The sequence below is a fragment of the Lontra canadensis genome, unplaced genomic scaffold (genome assembly GCF_010015895.1).
Source record: "Lontra canadensis isolate GAN:19392208 unplaced genomic scaffold, GSC_riverotter_1.0 scaffold31, whole genome shotgun sequence".
Lineage (NCBI taxonomy): Eukaryota > Metazoa > Chordata > Mammalia > Carnivora > Mustelidae > Lontra > Lontra canadensis.
In genome coordinates this window covers 14474895-14493340 of record NW_022631025.1, presented here as the reverse complement: position 1 = coordinate 14493340, position 18446 = coordinate 14474895, and the positions used below count along the sequence as shown (strand labels likewise).

At 40.1% G+C, this 18446-nt stretch overlaps 1 protein-coding gene across 1 annotated transcript in view; it reads right to left on the bottom strand.

Annotated features, from left to right (window-relative positions):
* The window catches only part of RORB (RAR related orphan receptor B), a 183642-nt gene extending 165521 nt beyond the window's left edge, over positions 1 to 18121 (bottom strand). Inside the window, exon 1 of the mRNA XM_032866639.1 lies at positions 17870 to 18121. Within this exon, the coding sequence (XP_032722530.1) occupies positions 17870 to 17876 (7 nt within the window). The 5' untranslated portion in view covers positions 17877 to 18121. The remainder of the gene's footprint in view (positions 1 to 17869) is intronic.
* Positions 18122 to 18446: the final 325 nt, after the last annotated feature.

Here is an 18446-nt window from a genome sequence, read left to right as displayed (position 1 = left end):
ACTCATCTAGCCTCTCCCTGAACTCATTTGAACTCATCTAGCCTCACCTGTTAAAGAACCCTTTGGCAATGTGTTGTGCTCCTAGTTACAACTCACATCTGTCCTTTTGGCACCCCAGGGGGTCACTTCTCATGAAAAGCGACAGCATTTTGCATTGACTAAGAACACAGACTCAGGCTGAACCCCACTACTGCCCTTTGCTAGATGTGTGACTTTGGATGAGCTACTCTACCTTCTGTATCTCCGTTCTTTTACCTATCAAATAGACCTAATAACGGACACTATTTTATCATTTTGTTGTGAGGATTCACTGAGTTAAATTTGTTGGGAATTAGAACTGAACACGATACATTATAAGTGCTGTAAAATACTTATTTTTTTAATAAACAAATTTTATTCATTGGATATTTTCCAACAACTACATAAAGTTTAGAACCTACTAGATATGTCAAATATTTGTTCATCGGTTAGCTAACCAGTCAATATCTGAGTTACCCTTGCTTATCCATAATTAATTTGAAGTTTCGGTTACCTATTATGCATGAAGAAGGGAAAGTATGTGGAGTTGGAGATTCCAAGTTTTGTGACCTCAAGTGGCTCAAAATATAGAGAGGATAAACATGTAAGAAGTTATACTTGAATATTAATTAATCACTCAATATGGGAATGTGTATAAATAATATACTGCAGACTCTTTCTATTAATTGTGGCCAAGCTGCCTTGCACTTCTTAGAAATAGGTCTCCATGGCTAATATCTAAACTCTAGGAGGTTTACTATTCTTTTCGTATCCTCCTCTTAAAAAAAAAAATATATATATATTTATTTATTTGACAGAGAGAGAAACCATGAGCAGAGGGAGCAGGAGAGGGTGAAGCAGGTACCCAGTGAGCAGGAAGCTAATGCAGGGCTCAAAACCAGGACCCTGGGATCATGACCTGAGCTGAAGGCATACACTTAACTGACCGAGCCACCCAGGCACCCCTTCTTATTCTCTTCTATAGTGCATTGTATTTCAGCATATGTTTAATATAGTATGATTCTCCCAATGCTTGAATACTTTCATTTATTCAACATTTATTGGATGTCAGGATTTGTGCTGGGTGATGGGAATACACAGTTCAAGAAAACGTGGATCCTTTCCTCAGGGACTTGACAGTACAAGTTGCGGTTAGCAAACTATTGCCCACCCAAATCTAGCCTGACACCTATTTTTGTAAATGAAGTTTTATTGGAACATACCATTATCATTCATTTACATATGGACTCTGGCTTCTTTCATGTTACAATGTCAAAGTTGAGCAGTTGCAGCAGAGAACACATGGGCCATAAAATCTGAAATATTAAGTAGTGGAATGTACTGAAGTGCCTTCTTTTGAGAAGGATATATTGTTTCTGTCTCAGGGTTGCTGATTCTGAGGGTGGTGGTCAGCTAGAACTCCGCCCTTCCTCCCTCCTTTCCTTCCTTCCTTCTTTGGTCAGAGAGAACGAGAGAGAGCGCGCGGACAAGCAGGGGGAGCGACAGGCAGAGGGAGAAGCAAGCTCCTCACTGAGCAAGGAGGCAGACGTTTAACCGCCTGGCGTCCAGGTCATCTAGAACTTCTACACAGAACTGGTACTTTAGAAACCTGAGTGAAATGAACAGTTGGTTATTGTCCAAAACCTCTCAGAAATGACTGTGTCCCCTTATCTATGAAAAGTTAATAGAGACCAGTGTTTCATTCTTGGTTCTTCTTCAAGTCTGAGACAGTTATTGCCTAGGTACTCAATCTAATGTAGTTCCTAAGCAATTAGGGTATCAGGTTAACACTGACCTGAAAAAACATGGTGGATCATCATGGGTCCTGGTGCATTCCCTTCTACTAGAACTTTTGTGAAAACACACTGTACAGTTCACACTACACAACTGGCAAAGGATGTAATTTCTGAGGCATATTTAAGTAAAAATTATGAATTTCTCCTTAAATATATTAATGACATTGTAATCTCAAAATGTTTTGGTATCCATATCATACATTAGAAAAGAAAATGGATAAATAACGCTTCTCTAATAGAAGCGTTTATATGTTTATAACGTATATTTTCCTCCCTAAATTTGTACTTCCATTTCACCTCCCCCTTCCAGAATTTTATTCTAATGCCGACATTTTCATGTTTGAAAGGCTTTTTAAATCACCGGGTTATACTTCCCAGAAAGAAAAATATGTTTATATACTTAAATTTAGCTTCCCTCCCCCAACAAAATGCCCCTGTCTTGGACATGGGTTCTGAGTGGTAACATTTCCTCTGGATTGATTTATTGCTACTGTTATCACTATGACACAATGGATACAAATTACACAAAGACATAGCAAATTTTATATTTATTAACATAAAAATAAATATTTAAAGGAAATTCATCTCTTTTTTTCCTTTCCACTTAATTCTGGTATCTATGCTTGTCTATTACTTACTACTAGGATATAATAGGGCTTAGCGTCACTTCCCTTCCCATTTTTGTTTTTAGAAATGTGGTAAGTGTTGAAAAATGTATCCACATAAATATGTAGATAGAAGTGAAACTAATTTTGCCATAGCAATTTAGCTCACTTCTTTAAACTCCTTCTGAAACATATACCTTAAAATCACACAGTGTTCTATCATCAAAAACTATTTTTAATGATTTAAAATAACTGATAATTTGGTTAGATCGTCCTCCAATTTTGTTGAAAGTAAAGAAACGGAAACTACCTGACTTGTAAAAGGATGTTTTGCCCCTTCATTAGAATCATTTCACTTTCTCAGCATCCAAATCAACACTTCAAACCATCTCTTTGTTTTAGGGCAATGGCAATTTTTCCATCTTGGGACCCACAGATAACATACAACATGATCTGAAATGAATGAGAGTTTGGTCTCTTGTGGAGTGGAAGTGGGGTTATTGCGTAAAGGGAAGTGGGAGAGCGGAGCCAGCTTTCTCAGAGAATACATATGAAAACTGAGGACTTAGAAAGCCAGGCTTTTTAGAAAGCCTTCATGTACTACTAAGGCAGGGTTTCTTGATCTCAGAGTTATGGACATTTGTGATAGAATAATTCTTTGTTTTGGGAGCTATCCTGTACATTGTAGAATGTTTATTGACATTCCTGACCTTTATTGACTGGATGCCAGCAGCATGTCCCCAGTTGTGGCAATCTCCAGACATATCTCCTGGGAGGCGAAACCACCGTCTGTTTTGAACCACGGCCCCAGAAGTTTAAGTACCCATGAACAAAGACTACATCGGCAGTGAACAGGACAGGATATTGGAATCCTGTCCTACTGGGTACCAATGAATCTCCAATAGGTTCAAGGGCAAATCGGGACTCCTTATCTACCGCAGAGCATTTGAATATTTACAAATTTCCTGCAACCTCTAGCTGCTTATATTTTGAGACTTGAGTATGTCTGTGTTAGTGTTCTTTTTTAACGTCTGCAGGAATTGTAAAACCCCACAGTATTATCAGGAAATACATATGGACTAATTTAGTGGAGGTAAAAATGAAGGCAAGTCGATTAATGTTTCTATATGAGCATCCTAATCTTTCCTATAATATTTGAAATAATGTATGTCTAAAATTAATATGAGCCTTCAGAGACAAAAAGGGCAATATTCACTCACTCTTTAGAGGGAGGGAGGGGGGAGAGGGGCCGGGGCGGGGGGAGGGGGGAGAGAGAGAGAGAGAATCTTAAGTATGTTCCACACTCCAGTATGGAGCCCAAGGTGGGGCTTAATCTCACAACCTTAGGATCATGACCTGAGCCAAAATCAGGAGTTGGCTTAACCCACTGAGCCACCCAGGCGCCCCCATGTTGTTGCAATTCTTTAACGAGTGAGAGCTGCTCTCCTTCTCACCAAATGTTTATTAGGCATTCACATTTCCTCTGTTATGGGAGACAGTTTATGTTTTTGACTGGGGACAATCTTTGAAAGCACTGAAATCCTGTTCTTAAAGTGTTAAGAAGGGCTCTGTTCATGTTTGGGGGTTTCCTCTGGGCCAGCTCCCCAAGGCATGTTCCCACTTGTCCTTGTCCTGCATGTCTCGTGCGAATGCTGGGTGGATGACTGAGAACTACAGAGCGCTCAACCCGGGCTGGAAATTATTATACATTTTACCTGCTATTACATTTGTAAAGAGATGACCCTGCATCTGTCAGCTCCTCTCAGGTTTACATAGTTCCTTTTTGTAATGTTTTCAGAATTTTCCTTACGAGCAGCTACCATACAAAGACTGACAGAATTAATAAGCATGATGAAATGGGTCCCTATTTCTAAAAGACAGAGTAAGCAAAGCAGGTATTCTACATGTGGTAAAACAGAGAATCACCGGAGACAAGCCTACACTTTTTCCCAATATATTATTAAGCACGTTAGGTACAAAATATAAGATCAAGACAACGCAGTGAGAACTGTGGTGCAGTCCATTTTCCTGCTAATAGTATCTGCAGTCAGATTTAGTCTAGTGTGGGAGTCAGGACCATTATATAATAAGATCAATTCGAGTCCTGGAGAATAAACAACAGGATAGGACAGTGTTTCGACTATGTGTTATGGCATAGCTTACTGAAGAGGACTGAAAAATCAATGGCGGTGAACTAATACTTGTGTTTTTAAAGAAATATAAATGGACTTCACTTGAAAGCATGAAAATTAACCATATAAATGGTAGCTTGATGTAAGGAATATTATGTTTCAGCCAAAATGCAAAACACAATACATTGCAGCATTGTTAAGGCAGAGCAGAACTCTATAATTATTTAGAATTAATGCCTAACTTATTTTTTTTTCTTTATATGTCTGGGCACAATAAAACAGGCTCCTTCTTAGGTTGTCAAGGTTCTTTCCTTAAGAAGATATGTTATGCTTGTGCAAGACGTATTATTGGACAGGATGATAATGGGCCTTTGATACAAATAAGGTGCTGACCAGACTTTCAATCCAGGTCAGTCACAAAATTAATTGAACTCAGGTGGGTAAATGGTGGTCCGTTTGGCTATTCAACACATTCCTTTGCTTGAAATGCTCATGGCCAAATATAGATAACTCTCCTTTGACAAACATAAACATCGAAAGAGAAAATCGACAAGCTGAGGGACAAATGGGTAGCTTAACATTATAAACTGTAACGTAAGTGCATGTTGGTTACTGAATGAAGAGGGATTTAATATTTAATTGTTTTGTCAAGAAATGTATTAACCTTTACAAACACTATTTTCACTCATTCATAAAAAAAAGATTTATGATTAAATCTATGATAAAACCATAGAATGTTCATCATTGCATTCAGGAAGCCCAGTTTCATCCATGGAACATAACAAACCACTTTAAAACAGCAGTTTTCATTCACGTCGTATAAGGCTGTCAAATTAAAAGTATTTCTTATAATAGGCTGTTATCCAAGAAATCCATTTCACTTCACATTATGTGCTGAGACTGACAGATGGATCCCCTTAGAATCTGAAAGTAGATTCTGCCCCTTGATGTTGCCCTTTCAGTGTCTCTCAAACAGGTTTGACAACAGCAAAGTATTTGTGAGCAGAGAAATCTGTCCTCCTGCCAATAACTTCATGACCACAAAGTTGGGTTTGGCAAACTTTAAAATTCTACTGACCTCATGGTCTGGGTTTGGGATATTTTCCAGGATCATTTTTGGCCTAGTAGTTTTTATCACTACTTCTGGTAAAATTGTTTCCTCCTTTGAAGAAGATGCAGATAAGGTTAGGATCTTAGTGGATTAAAGGCTGTAAATATACAATTTTACTCAAAATAGGAAATCTTCATAAAATAAGGTATTTGGGTTTATGAAATTAAATTTTAGAAACTTTGAGAAAATTTTGCTCTATATATTTTGAATGTGTTATGATTTTTTTACTGGATAGTGTCTATTCAGAATCTGTAGATATGTCCATAATACTTATATTAATTTTTCCTAAGAATCGGTAAATGTCATTATCATTATTTTCCGAGTAAAAAGAGTGGAGAAGCATTGTTTGCCCAAGGGGATCTTCGGGTTGAGTGAAAAACAATTTTGCTTTACTTTTAGCTATTATTTATATGGCCAAAACACTCATGAGAGTTTTTGTAAAAAGTTTTATCTTGAGGGCCAATGCTGGTCAAATGGTAGTGGGGGTGTATTTGTACCTATGAGTATAATTCGGTAATTGATTAGTCTGTTGTGTAACTATGTCTGCATGGGTGCAGCCGTGGCAAAAAGAAGAAAAAAAAAAAAGTAAAGCCTAAAAAAGAAAACACAGAGTAACAAAAAGAGAACTGGACTCAAAGTCAGAAGCCCTCAATTGAAGTCAAGTTCTTGTCTCCAACTCTTTAACAAATAATTATGGCCAAGTCATCTATTTTTCTCATTTAGGAAAAAAGGATGTAATCAACACTGGAGATCTGAGAAATTCAAATGAAACAAAAATTATCTAGGGAACTCTTAAGGAATTTTATTAGAAAGACCACTTTTCTTGTATCTGTCATCTTAGAGGACATCGCCTATTTTATATTGGAAGTATTCAGTAATCAAGATTTGTTGAACCACATTTAAGCAACAACCCACTGTTAGGGGTCAGCTACAACTTTGTCATGTGTTTTCTTTTACTTTTTTTGGTCATTGTACTATGATAAAAGAAAGTCTTTGTTTGACCTGAAACAACACTCATGAAAACCATGGTAGATAACCTTTCGAAAGTCATTAATGAAATTGCAGTTGAAAGAAATTCAGAATCAACTTACTTCATTACAAAAGAACACTTTCTACAACAAATAAAATAAATTCTAACTAATTCTGACATGGGTGGCAGCCAGAACTGACCTTCAGTAATATTAGTAAACAAAACAAAATAAAACAAAAGCACAACTGGAAAGGTGTTAATGCTACCTTATTAGCATGCTTATTAGCATGCTTATTTTTGAGCTGTCTTTGGAAAGACTCCTTTCCTTTGTTCCTTTGGTATTTAGCTTTTTTTTTTTTTTTTCCTAATCTCAAGAATGAAAATATATGTGCAAGGGTGGAAGTGCTTAGAATTATCCCTTTTGAAAGGTAGTCAGCATTTAAAAGAAAAAAAAAAAGGAATACTAGACTGTTTGTTCTAAACTTAATTTTAGAGCAAACTGACAAATAGGTTAGGATCCTAAAAATTTCAAAATGAATTTATCTAAACTATTTTGTAAAAAAACAGATTACTGCCAAGAAGCACTGCACCTTAATGATACGATGTGTTTTTCCTGAACAAATGTTCCTCTATTTAAGCAGACTGTGTGGCATTTGCTCATATTCAATAACTGTGGAAATTTGGAACAAGGTTTCTTCTTCTTCTTTTTTTTTTTTTTTAAGAGAAGTGTTTAATTCCTTTGCTATGTGCCAGGCACAACTTATGTACAAGTTAATAGGAAATACTCTGTGTAATAATTTTATTATTTGACCTGACAATAAAAATGATAGCCAATTATTCATTAGCAATTCAACATGTCTAAGTTGTTTCAAGTTGTGTGTTATTGTTTGATTCTGGGATCTGGAAGCCTGCATCTGCTGGATGGTAACATATGACTTGTGTGTTCACTGTAGCTCAAGCGATACACTGAAATTTTTACTTGGGAAATTTAGAATAGGGGTCTAATTCATTGCTAATGCAGTATTCTGAAACGCATATGAAGTACTTTTATGATCCATGCCTTGGGCAGCTGAAATTAAACGTATTTCGAATGCAGCTCAATAAATAACTAGTTACAATTATTTTCATTACACTGTTTAGGCAAATAAAAATAGTACTACTGTCTGAATTTCCTAGCCTCAGAATTAATTACAGGCAACAACACATTCTGATCCTATTTAACAAGATGGTCTTTAAATAGTCTTTTTAATGGAAAGATCAAAATAGTGGTTTAATGTTTACTAAGTACTAGGCATATTTCCGTAACAGCCAGACTGAAAATCTAGACTCATATTACATATGTCACTTCAAGTAAAACCACTGCACTCCACAAAGATTCAGTCTACATTCACCACCTAGAAAAGCACACTGGCCCTCGCATATCATGAAGTGGACCTACATGTCCATTGCCCTACCGCATAGCAGCACCTCACAGTGCAGTAGAGAGGTGAGGGAGGGGGTGTCCAGAAAAACAGGTGCCTTATTAAATAACTCTTCATTCAAAGCTTCTAAACTTAGAGGGGTCTTTGTGTGCTCTCTCTTTTAACCTTTTTAGAAAAGCTCCAAAAATGGGGTCATTAAGCCCTTTCTTGAATTCTTCCAGGCCCAAGAAATACACAGATCAAGTACCATAGCCATTATATTATCATTGGAAGAGTACTATTCTCTGTCTAATAATTTTCAATTAATAAGCAGCATTTTAAGAAATACATCTATTACTCAAGACTGAAAACTTATGCTAATGTGGAGGGTTAGGACCAAGAGTGGCAATTTGGCTGCCTGGAAGTCTCAAATGGTGAAGTGAAATTCACTTTGTGAATTTCCCCCAACCCAGGGTCCAGTTTTCAACTTTGTAGGCTCAGAAACTTGATCTCACCAGAGTTTCAGAATGGATTAGATCTTTGTATGAGAATTCAAGTGAAGTAAGTCCACAAGAGCTAATGTATAAGACCAGAATGCCAAATTATCAATTCAAAATGAAGAGGGTGATGGCAAACCGCTGGGGATACATGTCTCAGTCTGATCCGTGATTTACCTGGGCAGATAGTGCTGGGCAGGGCACAGCCAATCATTGATTCATACATACATTTTTCTTACTACCTAGGAGGCCAGGAGTTTTCCCTCTTTAAATATGCTTAAGAGAAAGAAAAGCTCAAAAGTCAGCAAGACCAGTATGTGTTGATTTTATCGTTTAACTTTCAGAGTTCAATCTTATATCCAAGTTCTTGGAATGGAAGAATTTGAGGAATATCACTATGGCCCTTGGACACTACTGACATACCCTATTACTTCAGTAGATTTTATTCTCTCTAATATCCAGTAACCTAAGGTACTTTCTAGAGCAGATATCACTACTTTCCGGAATAACCTTAAATGTTAAAAAAAAAAAAAAAAAAACGACAGTTTGTATCAGCCATTTTCTTATTTGACAAAAATAAGAATTTCTCTTATAAAAACAAATGTATCAGGACACTATAAGGTGTTTTCCTCTTTTTTTTTTTTTTCCTTTCCCTGGTGCTCTGTTGTTGTTGTTAACAAGCTATATTCTTACAAAAATATTTGTCTCCTTTAGTGTAAGGAGACTCCTTTTGTAATTTAAAATTACCTTAGACCAACCTACCTCCCTTTCTCCCTCCCTTCCTTTTTTAAAGATTTCACTTTTTTTTATTTGAAAGACAGTATGAGAGAGGGCAGAGAGCACAAGCAGGGGTGGGGGGCAGAGGCAGAGGGAGAGGGAGAAGCAGACTCCCCACTGAGCAGGAGCATAATGCAGAGCTAGATCCCAGGACCCAATTTCAGGACCTGAGCCAAAGGCAAATGCTTAACCAACTGAGCCACCCAGGTGCCCCTAGAGGTTTCTTTTTGTAATTTAAAATTTTCTTTCTGTAATTTAGAATTACCTTAGAGGTTTTGTCAAATTGTCACTTGAAAATCATTTTACTAGTAGAAGTTTTATATGAAAACAATACTACTACTTGTTCTACATCAGGATATGTTCCTTTTAGGAATTCTACTCTGATCAACTAAATTTCACATAGTACCAACTTAAGACACTGGGGAATGCAACAAACAATGATTCAATAAACTTCACTTACGACGAACAAATTAACCAAATTTGGACTTCTGCTTATCTTTAGGGACCCATCACAAATATCTCTTCCCCCGGGAGAGCTGTTCTGAATATGTTTCCACTGCATTCTGTTCTGCTCTTGCTTTGACCATAGCTTTGACTCATCACTTGTTTTCCAACTTGGGCATTCTTCCTCCCCTACCCGCCAACTTGGGCATTCTTTTTTTTTTTTTTTTTAAAGATTTTATTTATTTATTTGACAGACAGAGATCACAGATAGGCAGAGAGGCAGGCAGAGAGAGGAAGGGAAGCAGGCTCCCTGCTGAGTAGAGAGCCCAACGCGGGGCTTGATCCCAGGACCCTGGAATCATGACCTGAGCCGAAGGCAGAGGCTTTAACCCACTAAGCCACCCAGACACCCCCCAACTTGGGTATTCTTAAGGCTCAGTTCTATACACTCCTTTGAGTAGATCCTCAATAAATCCTGAATAAATAAATGTCAATCACATACACTTCTATTCGTGTATATATATGTCTGTAAAAGATGAAATCTTAGAGCCTACCTTTTTTTATAATTAAAAATGAAAACTGAAACTGAATATCTTATTCTCATACTTGAGAGTATTTCTTACTTTGCACTCCAAGAAATGAGTTGATCCATGAGTTTGACAGTTTTTAGAACAGGGGAGAATCAAACTTAGTCTGTTCCAAATAAAGAAAGACATTTGTACTTGAAAGTAATATTTAAAAAATATAAGATTAAAATAAAATATTTTATCAGGTTTTTTTTTTTCTGTTTTTGTTTTGTTTTGTTTTGTGGCCAGTACTACTTATTTACTCCATGCCAAGTGAAGATTATAAATGCCAAGGCCTTTTAAAAAAGCCTTTGCTGTTTCCTTTTTAAGGATGATTTTGTGTCCAAATTCAGAGAATACCTATCATATTTATGATTAAATACTAAAATATTGCCTATCTGCTGTTGTCACATGATCCCAACATAATTCTAATGAAATTCAGGTAATGAATGTAACAGTCTTTAACGAAGGGTGCTTTACTGAATAGTCATAAGAAAATTGTTAAAAATAGAATTTAAATTGACTTGTAATATTCATTGGAAAAAAGCTTTACTATGAGATAAATTCTATGTAGTGGTTTTCTTTATAAGCAACCCAAATCTTTCATATACCTTATGGTACCAGGATATCGGGCTCACATGAGCACAAAGTGATAACTAGTAACAAAAAACACAATTCAGTAAACAATCAGATTAATTTTCCCTTTCTTTGCTGATGTCTGTAATTCCTCTGAATTAGAGAAATATAACCCAGCACCACATGATATAACTAATCACACACAAAAATGACATCAACAAATACTCTTTTTAGCAAAGTAATTTACAAAGCATACCCAGCCAGTTAATCAGATATTCATGATGTAGAGGTGAACATGCTTAAGTTGAAACAAATTATCTTTGCTCTTTTATAAGGGTACGTTTCTGGACAAGTTTTTAGCCTCATGCTTTGAAGAAAGGTGACATGTTCGTTTCGGCCTTTGTAAGAGCCTGCCTAAGGCAAGAACATCCCAATTTAATTTTAAAACAAAACTTATCACATAATTATAATAATTATTATAAAGTTAGAGTTTGTTTCCAGTATTTAAGAAATAAGCACTAATCAAGAAAAATGCATGTTATTTTAAGTATAAAACAGTATACCTTCCAAGTGTTATTTTTAAATGCTTTCAATGCTTACTCTGCAAAGTATTAAGCAATGTAGGTAAAATATATATACTGAATACCATTTTTGACTCCCCAGATAAGCATGACTAAAACTGCACTTGTTAAGGGGAAAATAAATCTAGGACTTGAAATATTGATGGGCACAGAAATATATTTTAAAGGTGACCAGAGCAAGCCAAAATTCTACATGGCTTGCAATGCACAATAATTTTGGGACACTATGATCACAATATTTCTTTTCATAAGAATCCACCCCCTCAATGCCATTAGTTAACCACATGGTTATTATATTTAGCTTGATTCACTATAAATGCCGTTATAACACCTGTGGTTTTCCTCATTAAGAAATGAATGGATGGGGTCAGGGGTTGAAAGGGCAGCATATGCGCTATGAAAGAACTAGTTAACATAGCCTATTATATTGGTGCACTGGTAAATCTCATTTCTATTCATCAGATGATTAGTTCAATCAATATTTATTCCTCTATGCTCCCTTTGTCTTGTGCTACAAAAGAGGCATCCTTCAATTCATGGCATAAGCCTTGTTAGCTATGAATCTGTAGCTTAATTTGAGAGGGAATATTTTATTTATTTGGCAGTCCTGAATTCTTTGATTCCTTTTCTCTCCAATTATCATTAGGTAGTATAATGGAGTTTTGTGTAGATTATTTATAAATAGATGCTATTAACAGTTTCTTTTTATGCGACTCAAGTACCACATGTATTCATTTCTTCCTTTTGAATGCTCTGGAAAGTTGCGTCTGTTTCTCTAAATATGTTTGAATTTGGAAGTCTGGATTGTGAAAGCAAAGATAAGAATGATTTTCTCTCTCAAATATTCATTCTTCTTGTCTGAGTGGGTGGTTATAGGCACATACATATACATATTGTGTATCAGTGTGTATCAACAGACGCCTCCAAAGACTGCTATTATCTGCTAGGGATTCTGTTAAGTCAGAGATTCTATTCAAAGTAAGATAAATATTTGCAAGAAGCTGTAATTGAAAGATGATTACAAAATTACAGGAATAATACTTTATGTGTAGAGCGCTCATTTTATCAAAGGTCATTATTCATTACATTACAAAAGACTTATTTCACTTGTCTACTTAATTTCTATCTCTTAGATAAGAATGGATGGAATAGTAAAACTACATTAAGAATAAATATTAATTATTTAGCACAGTGTTCACTCCCTACATTTACTTTTCTGTATATTTAACATCACAATAAAATGTTTCATTAATGTCAATTACATTAAATTAATAGCGATCTAACTTAAAACTTTCAGTGCCTTTGTAGAATAAATACAAAAATGATTTAGTCTTAAGAAATTCTTTTCTCAATAATAGAATGACAGGAAAAAATATGTACATACTAAGTGACCTCAATCACTAATAAGTTTTGCATTAATAACATACATGTTCATCACCTTTGCTTTGTTAACAATCTGGCCAGAATTTGACAGTTTTAACTTTGGAACTAATTCTCCTATTTCCTCATATAATTATCTGTCAGGCTTAGATTTCACCAAAGTACAACAACAATGATGCTATTCTTCACAATTTAGAACCTTACTTTATTTACAAATTTGCAGAACACCAGCACACGTACATATGCTGAATTTTTTTTAACTTGATAATTTACTAGAATAATTTCAAACTCTGTATTAACTGAATACTATAATATGTCCTTCAAATTAGAGGTATATTATTCATTGCTGTGAAAAAATCTAGTTAATGTGTTGTGATTCACACTTCTATTTTTTCAGACTATTGTAGTAAAAAGTATAAAACCTACAATGGCCACACGACATTTCTAAAAGGTGGATACAAGTTTGTAAAATGTGATATAATAGCTGAAAAGAAAGTTTTACTTGTCTTTTTTACCTAGAAAAACCTGAATCACGTTAAAATCCTGGTGTCAACTCTATATTTGCTACTTTTAGGGGAAAAGTAGGTATTATGACACAACTCCAATGTCATTTTCATGACGACCAACCCTAAAACTTAATATTTTCTTGGTGCTATAAAGTCCCTGTTGTGGTAAAACTAGGTTTCATGATTCTGTAACATTTAAATTTGAAATACAGTGTATTTGCATTACATACACACCAGAATAATCACTTTTAAGGCTGCTAATAGTTTAGTATTTAACAAATAGTTACCAAAATGAGTAAATGTTAGCATTCATATTTGATGAAGATTATAAAATAAACATGTTATTTACATTAAAGCAAAGCTTCACATAAACCACTTGAATAATGATGCCAGAAATGATCTTCAAGGGTTTTCTAAACAGTATAGCTAAAGCAAAATCCAGGACCTCTAAGTTTTAAATGAATCCTAACAAAGGAGTTTTAATCTTGTATCCCTCATGTTTATGAGGCCTGCTGTTTAGTATTTCTCCCTTTATATTTCCATCCTGGTTTCCCACCTCTTGATTATCTGAACATCTAGAAAAGTTAAAAGCCTTGGTGCCACTAAGACATCTCCCAAAAGCTGAGGATGTCAAACACTCCTGTGTCATAAAACTTGCTGTAGATACACTCAGGATGATGGGGATGGGGGGGAGAAAAGAGTCCCAGGTTGTAACCACCTAAGAAAATATTTTATTTTTCTGGCTTACTATTTTTTTTTCCAACAATACTTGAAACAGAGCTTTAGAGTTTTTCTTTAAAATGTTTAAACCTTCACTTTTGCTTACTGGATTACTTAATGAACAATTATTAATGGACTATTGACAGAGATGTCCTTCCAGCAATTTTTTTTTTAATTGCGGAAGGTGGAATCTTGGTTAGAAATATTTAATTGGGATTTGTGGAAGGAATTAAAATGGGAATTCTGTTTAGAAATATTTAATTGGGATTCGTGGGGGAAATTAAGATAGATAATTCGTTTAGGAAATCTAAAGGCCTGGCCAGGAAGACGTTTAGAGCTCCAGACTTCCAAAGGGCCACCATACCCCTGAGAGCAAGCTGCTGCTTTTCTAAAGTTAGCAGTTAATAAAAATTAACTACCTGAAAATAATAGATGAAAACTGGGCTTTAGAAAAGCCAAGCCCCATCCTTGTTTACAGCAAGCATAAAAACCAGATTTCTAATCCGTAGGAGCCACGATCACCTATTGATTGCGACGACATCTGTGCCCCTGTTTTGGGAAGCAGGGTTTTCTGTGGAGGCAGGGCTAAAAAATCCTACCATTTCCGTGCGCTTGTGCAATAAACAGCGGACAGGCCTCTCAGGAAGAAGTCTTGAAACCTGCACCTGGGCTCACTCATTTCTCACCTATGGATGGACCCAATTAAAAGTCCTTCCTTCCGTCTTCAGAAGTTATTCTTTTCAAAAACGCAGTCTGTGAAGTAGCATCACTAGGACTCATGTGGTACCCTCTAGCAGACAAAGGGTGAAATGCTTTGTGCGCCACCAAAGACAACCTCCTTCGCCCCAGGCCAGCCCAGAGTAAGCCGCGAAGCTCTAGCTCCGGACGAATCAGTTCAGCACTGGGCACACAATGACCTCAAAGATCAGAGCCTCTTAACCCCTTTCTTACCCCAGAGCTTCCCTGAGGATAAAATCTCTTAACTATTGTAGACCTGCCGGGGCGGCGGGGTGGGGGGCGGAGGGAGAGGGAGGTTGCGCTGACGGACGTGGAGGGTGGGTCATCTGGATTGGTCCTGAGGGCGACCACTTAATCCGGGACCAAGTTTATGTGGCACAAAGTGTCCTGATTCAGGATAGTTGCCAAATGCAAACCGTGAAGCCGAGGCCAAGGCACTGAAGGGGACCACCTGGGGATGGTGTGTGTGTGTGTGTGTGTGTGTGTGTGTGTGTGTGTGTGTTGGGGGGGTGTACTGGAGAAATGGAGTGGATACACTGTAAAGCTGAGTTCAAAAACCAACCCCTCCCCCTGATGTAGGCTGATTAGTAGCCCAGGCACAAGAGAAAGCTGATTTGTTTCCGCTCTCACTTCTCAAGTTCACACTCAAGTTCAACCCCTGACTCCCACAAGAGGTCTGAGTAGCCCGGACCCTTTCTCAGCCTATCCTTAAGAACAACCCCTGATGTTGCGGGTGGGCATAGCCTGTAGGAAATGCCTAGGCACGGAGGCAGAGGAGAAACAGTAATGGGTCAGGAAGGGAGAGCCCGGGAGGTAGAGAAAGGGACTCTGTCACTTTGTAAGCTTGCTTTTTCTCCAGTGGCAACCCCCGGGGCCGCCAGAGAGGCGCCTTAAGTTAAGACCTGTAAACTCCGCTGGGCAGCCTGGCTAGGGTGATGCCTTCTGGAAAGCGGGTTTTCGACTGGTTTCTAATGGTGAGCACTAGCGAGCGCCTGGCTTTCAACCATTCAGGCTGCCAGAGTCCCCGAAGCCAGCGAGCACGGTGGCGAACCCAGACTGCCTTTGCATACTGCTCCTTCAGGAGCAGCGCGATCAAGCTACAACCCACTCCTGCCCCACACTGCTCCGTTTTCTTCAGTTTAAGGGGAGAGTGAGAGGCTTTTACCCCGCAGGTCCTAGTGCTGGGTCGGAGCGAAGGTGACGCGTGGTTTCGGACCTTCAGAACACAACCCAGCCAACGGAGGAATGTTGGAAGGGGAGAAGTAAGGGAAGGGCGATCTGGTAGCCCCAGATCAGAGCAGAAGAAAGTGAAAGGAGAGAGGATGGTGGTGAGATGGGGCAGAAAAAGAAAAGCAAAGACGGGGGCATCTTTCACTTAAAGGTTCTGTACTTGTCAATTGCCCAAGTACAGTTTTGAGAGTATTTGGACAGTGGAGCATGTGACCAAACCCCCAACTGGTACATTCAACTGGAACCAGTTCGCACAAACCGGAGCTCCCACTCCCAGGGCGCGGGTCAATCATCCCATTAGGACGTCCCTGTCCCTGATCTTCCGCTATCTCCCTCCCATCCACTTCCCCGGACAACCTCTCTGTTCCTCCTCCTCCTTCCCTTTCCTGCCACGTCCCAGAGCCCCAACTAATCCAATCCCTGCCCTAGCGTCCAGGCTCCAGGGTTCACTGTGTACAGAGCAGGGAGAGCATGCCCGCCACCCCCTCGGGGTCCTTCTAGAGAGGTAAGTGTTGAGGGAGTGTGTGGGAGGTGTACACTGCCCGGTGGAAGGCGATGAATGTTTGCAGCCCCACCTTCCCAAGTTCTACCTGCCTAGTCCACCTGTCGCCGGGTCAGGGATGTAGGGAGGCCCGGGGGTTAGCCGTCTTCAACTTTCTGTTGCCAGGACCAGAAGGGCGTGCGAAGGGTAGAGGAGAGCCCCACAAAGAGCCATAGAGTGGCCAGGAAGAAAAACGATGTGAGGCAGGTGCCCAGAGACTTGCACATATCCCCATGGCACGCTGGCACCCGGCCGGCTCTCCAAGAAAAGAGTGAAGTTGTGGCCAAGCAGAAAGTGGGGGAGAGCGGGTCGGAGCACAAGCGCTCAGGAAACCTGAAGGTCCCAGCACTGCAGGGGAAGAGACGGACAAAGTGACTCCCTAAAGTCGGGCAGGCCATCCACTGGAGCAGCCCATGGGGTATCCAGGGGAGGTATCTCTCCCTTGTCCCCGACGCGCCGCCCCACAGCTGCCAGCTTGCCCCAGGGACTTGCCACTGCTGTCGCCGCTGGGGGTCTTGGCTCAAGGGCTCACCCAGCACGCCTCCCGCAGCGGCGCTTTGTCAAAAGAGCCTTCTCCACCGTGGGTAGCGCGGGCTCTCTTATCCTCTGGAACTTTCTCCGCGCAACTTTTTCGGGGCGGCGCTCGTCCCCGGACCGCGCGGGCTCTAGCACGCGGACCTGGCCAGGGCGTAGCGCCCGCGCAAGGGACCCACGCAGGGCACGATCCCAGTATCCGCGTCCAGTCCCGCGACACCGCCCCTCTGCCTACCACTCCCACGAAGGGACAGAATAGCCGGCCGGGACGCTGGCGGGCCTAGTAACCCGGAGTATGTGTGCCCGCGCGCTCGCGCCCCGCCGCCTGCCCGTGCGCCCAGCGCACCCAACCCCGGCCGGCCACCACGGCGCGCCGGGTGCTTCCAGCCGCTTCTGTCGCGAGGCAGCCCCCTTCGACTCTCCCTCCATCCGGCGCCCGCTTCCGCACCCGAGAGTGACAAGCCAAAATGGTTCAGTGCAACTCAGGGACTGGGAGGAAGCAACTAGCGTCGCTCCTCTCTCCAAAAAGCGCCCTCCTGCGTCCCTCCAGAACTCCCGAGAGGCATCGACACCTTCCCACAACTTTCTACGCCCAGGCCATTTGTAGCCCACCTGCGAACGCGAACTCCAGACCTGCGCCCCGAGAACCTTCTTCCCGTTCTGCAGGGTGCGCTCCCCTCCCCCATCTCCCCATCTGGCTGGAGTTGGCCGGACCCGGGGAGCCTCGGAGTCCGCGGGCTCGCTTACCTCGCATGGTGTGGCCGCTCTCCGGCTCCGCGTAGTCATGAAGCTGCTCCCAGCCCGAACCCCGGAGAGCCAAAAATCCTGCTCAGCACGAGTGGAGAAGGTGGTCGGCAAGGAGCTGCTCCGCCGAGAAAACCATCCCTTTAGGCGGACGCCTTGGCCGGAGGGTGACGTTTGCCGCCGCCGCCGCCGCCGCCGCTGTGTTAACAGTTTTGATGATGGTGGTGATGACTGTTTTGATGGTTGTTTGGTTGTTTGTTTTCAGGAAGGGCGGAAAAAAAAATGTGCTGTCTGGCTGGTGCCTGGGTTTTGTTTTGCTTTTTTTTTTTTTTTTCTTTCTCTCTAATGTGCTTGCTTTTTAAAAATGCCACCGCCTCCGGCTCAGAAGATTTCTTTTGTGATCACTTGGACTGAGGAGGAGGAGGAAGGGCAGCAGCAGTAGGAGGAGGAGTTGGTGGTGGTTTTGTTAGTTACAAAGAAGAAGGAGAAGGAGCAAGGGGGGAAAAAAAGGAAACAGAAAAGGAAGAAAGGCGGTGTGGATGGCAGAGCATGTGCGTTTTCACATGACATCTGTGCCTGT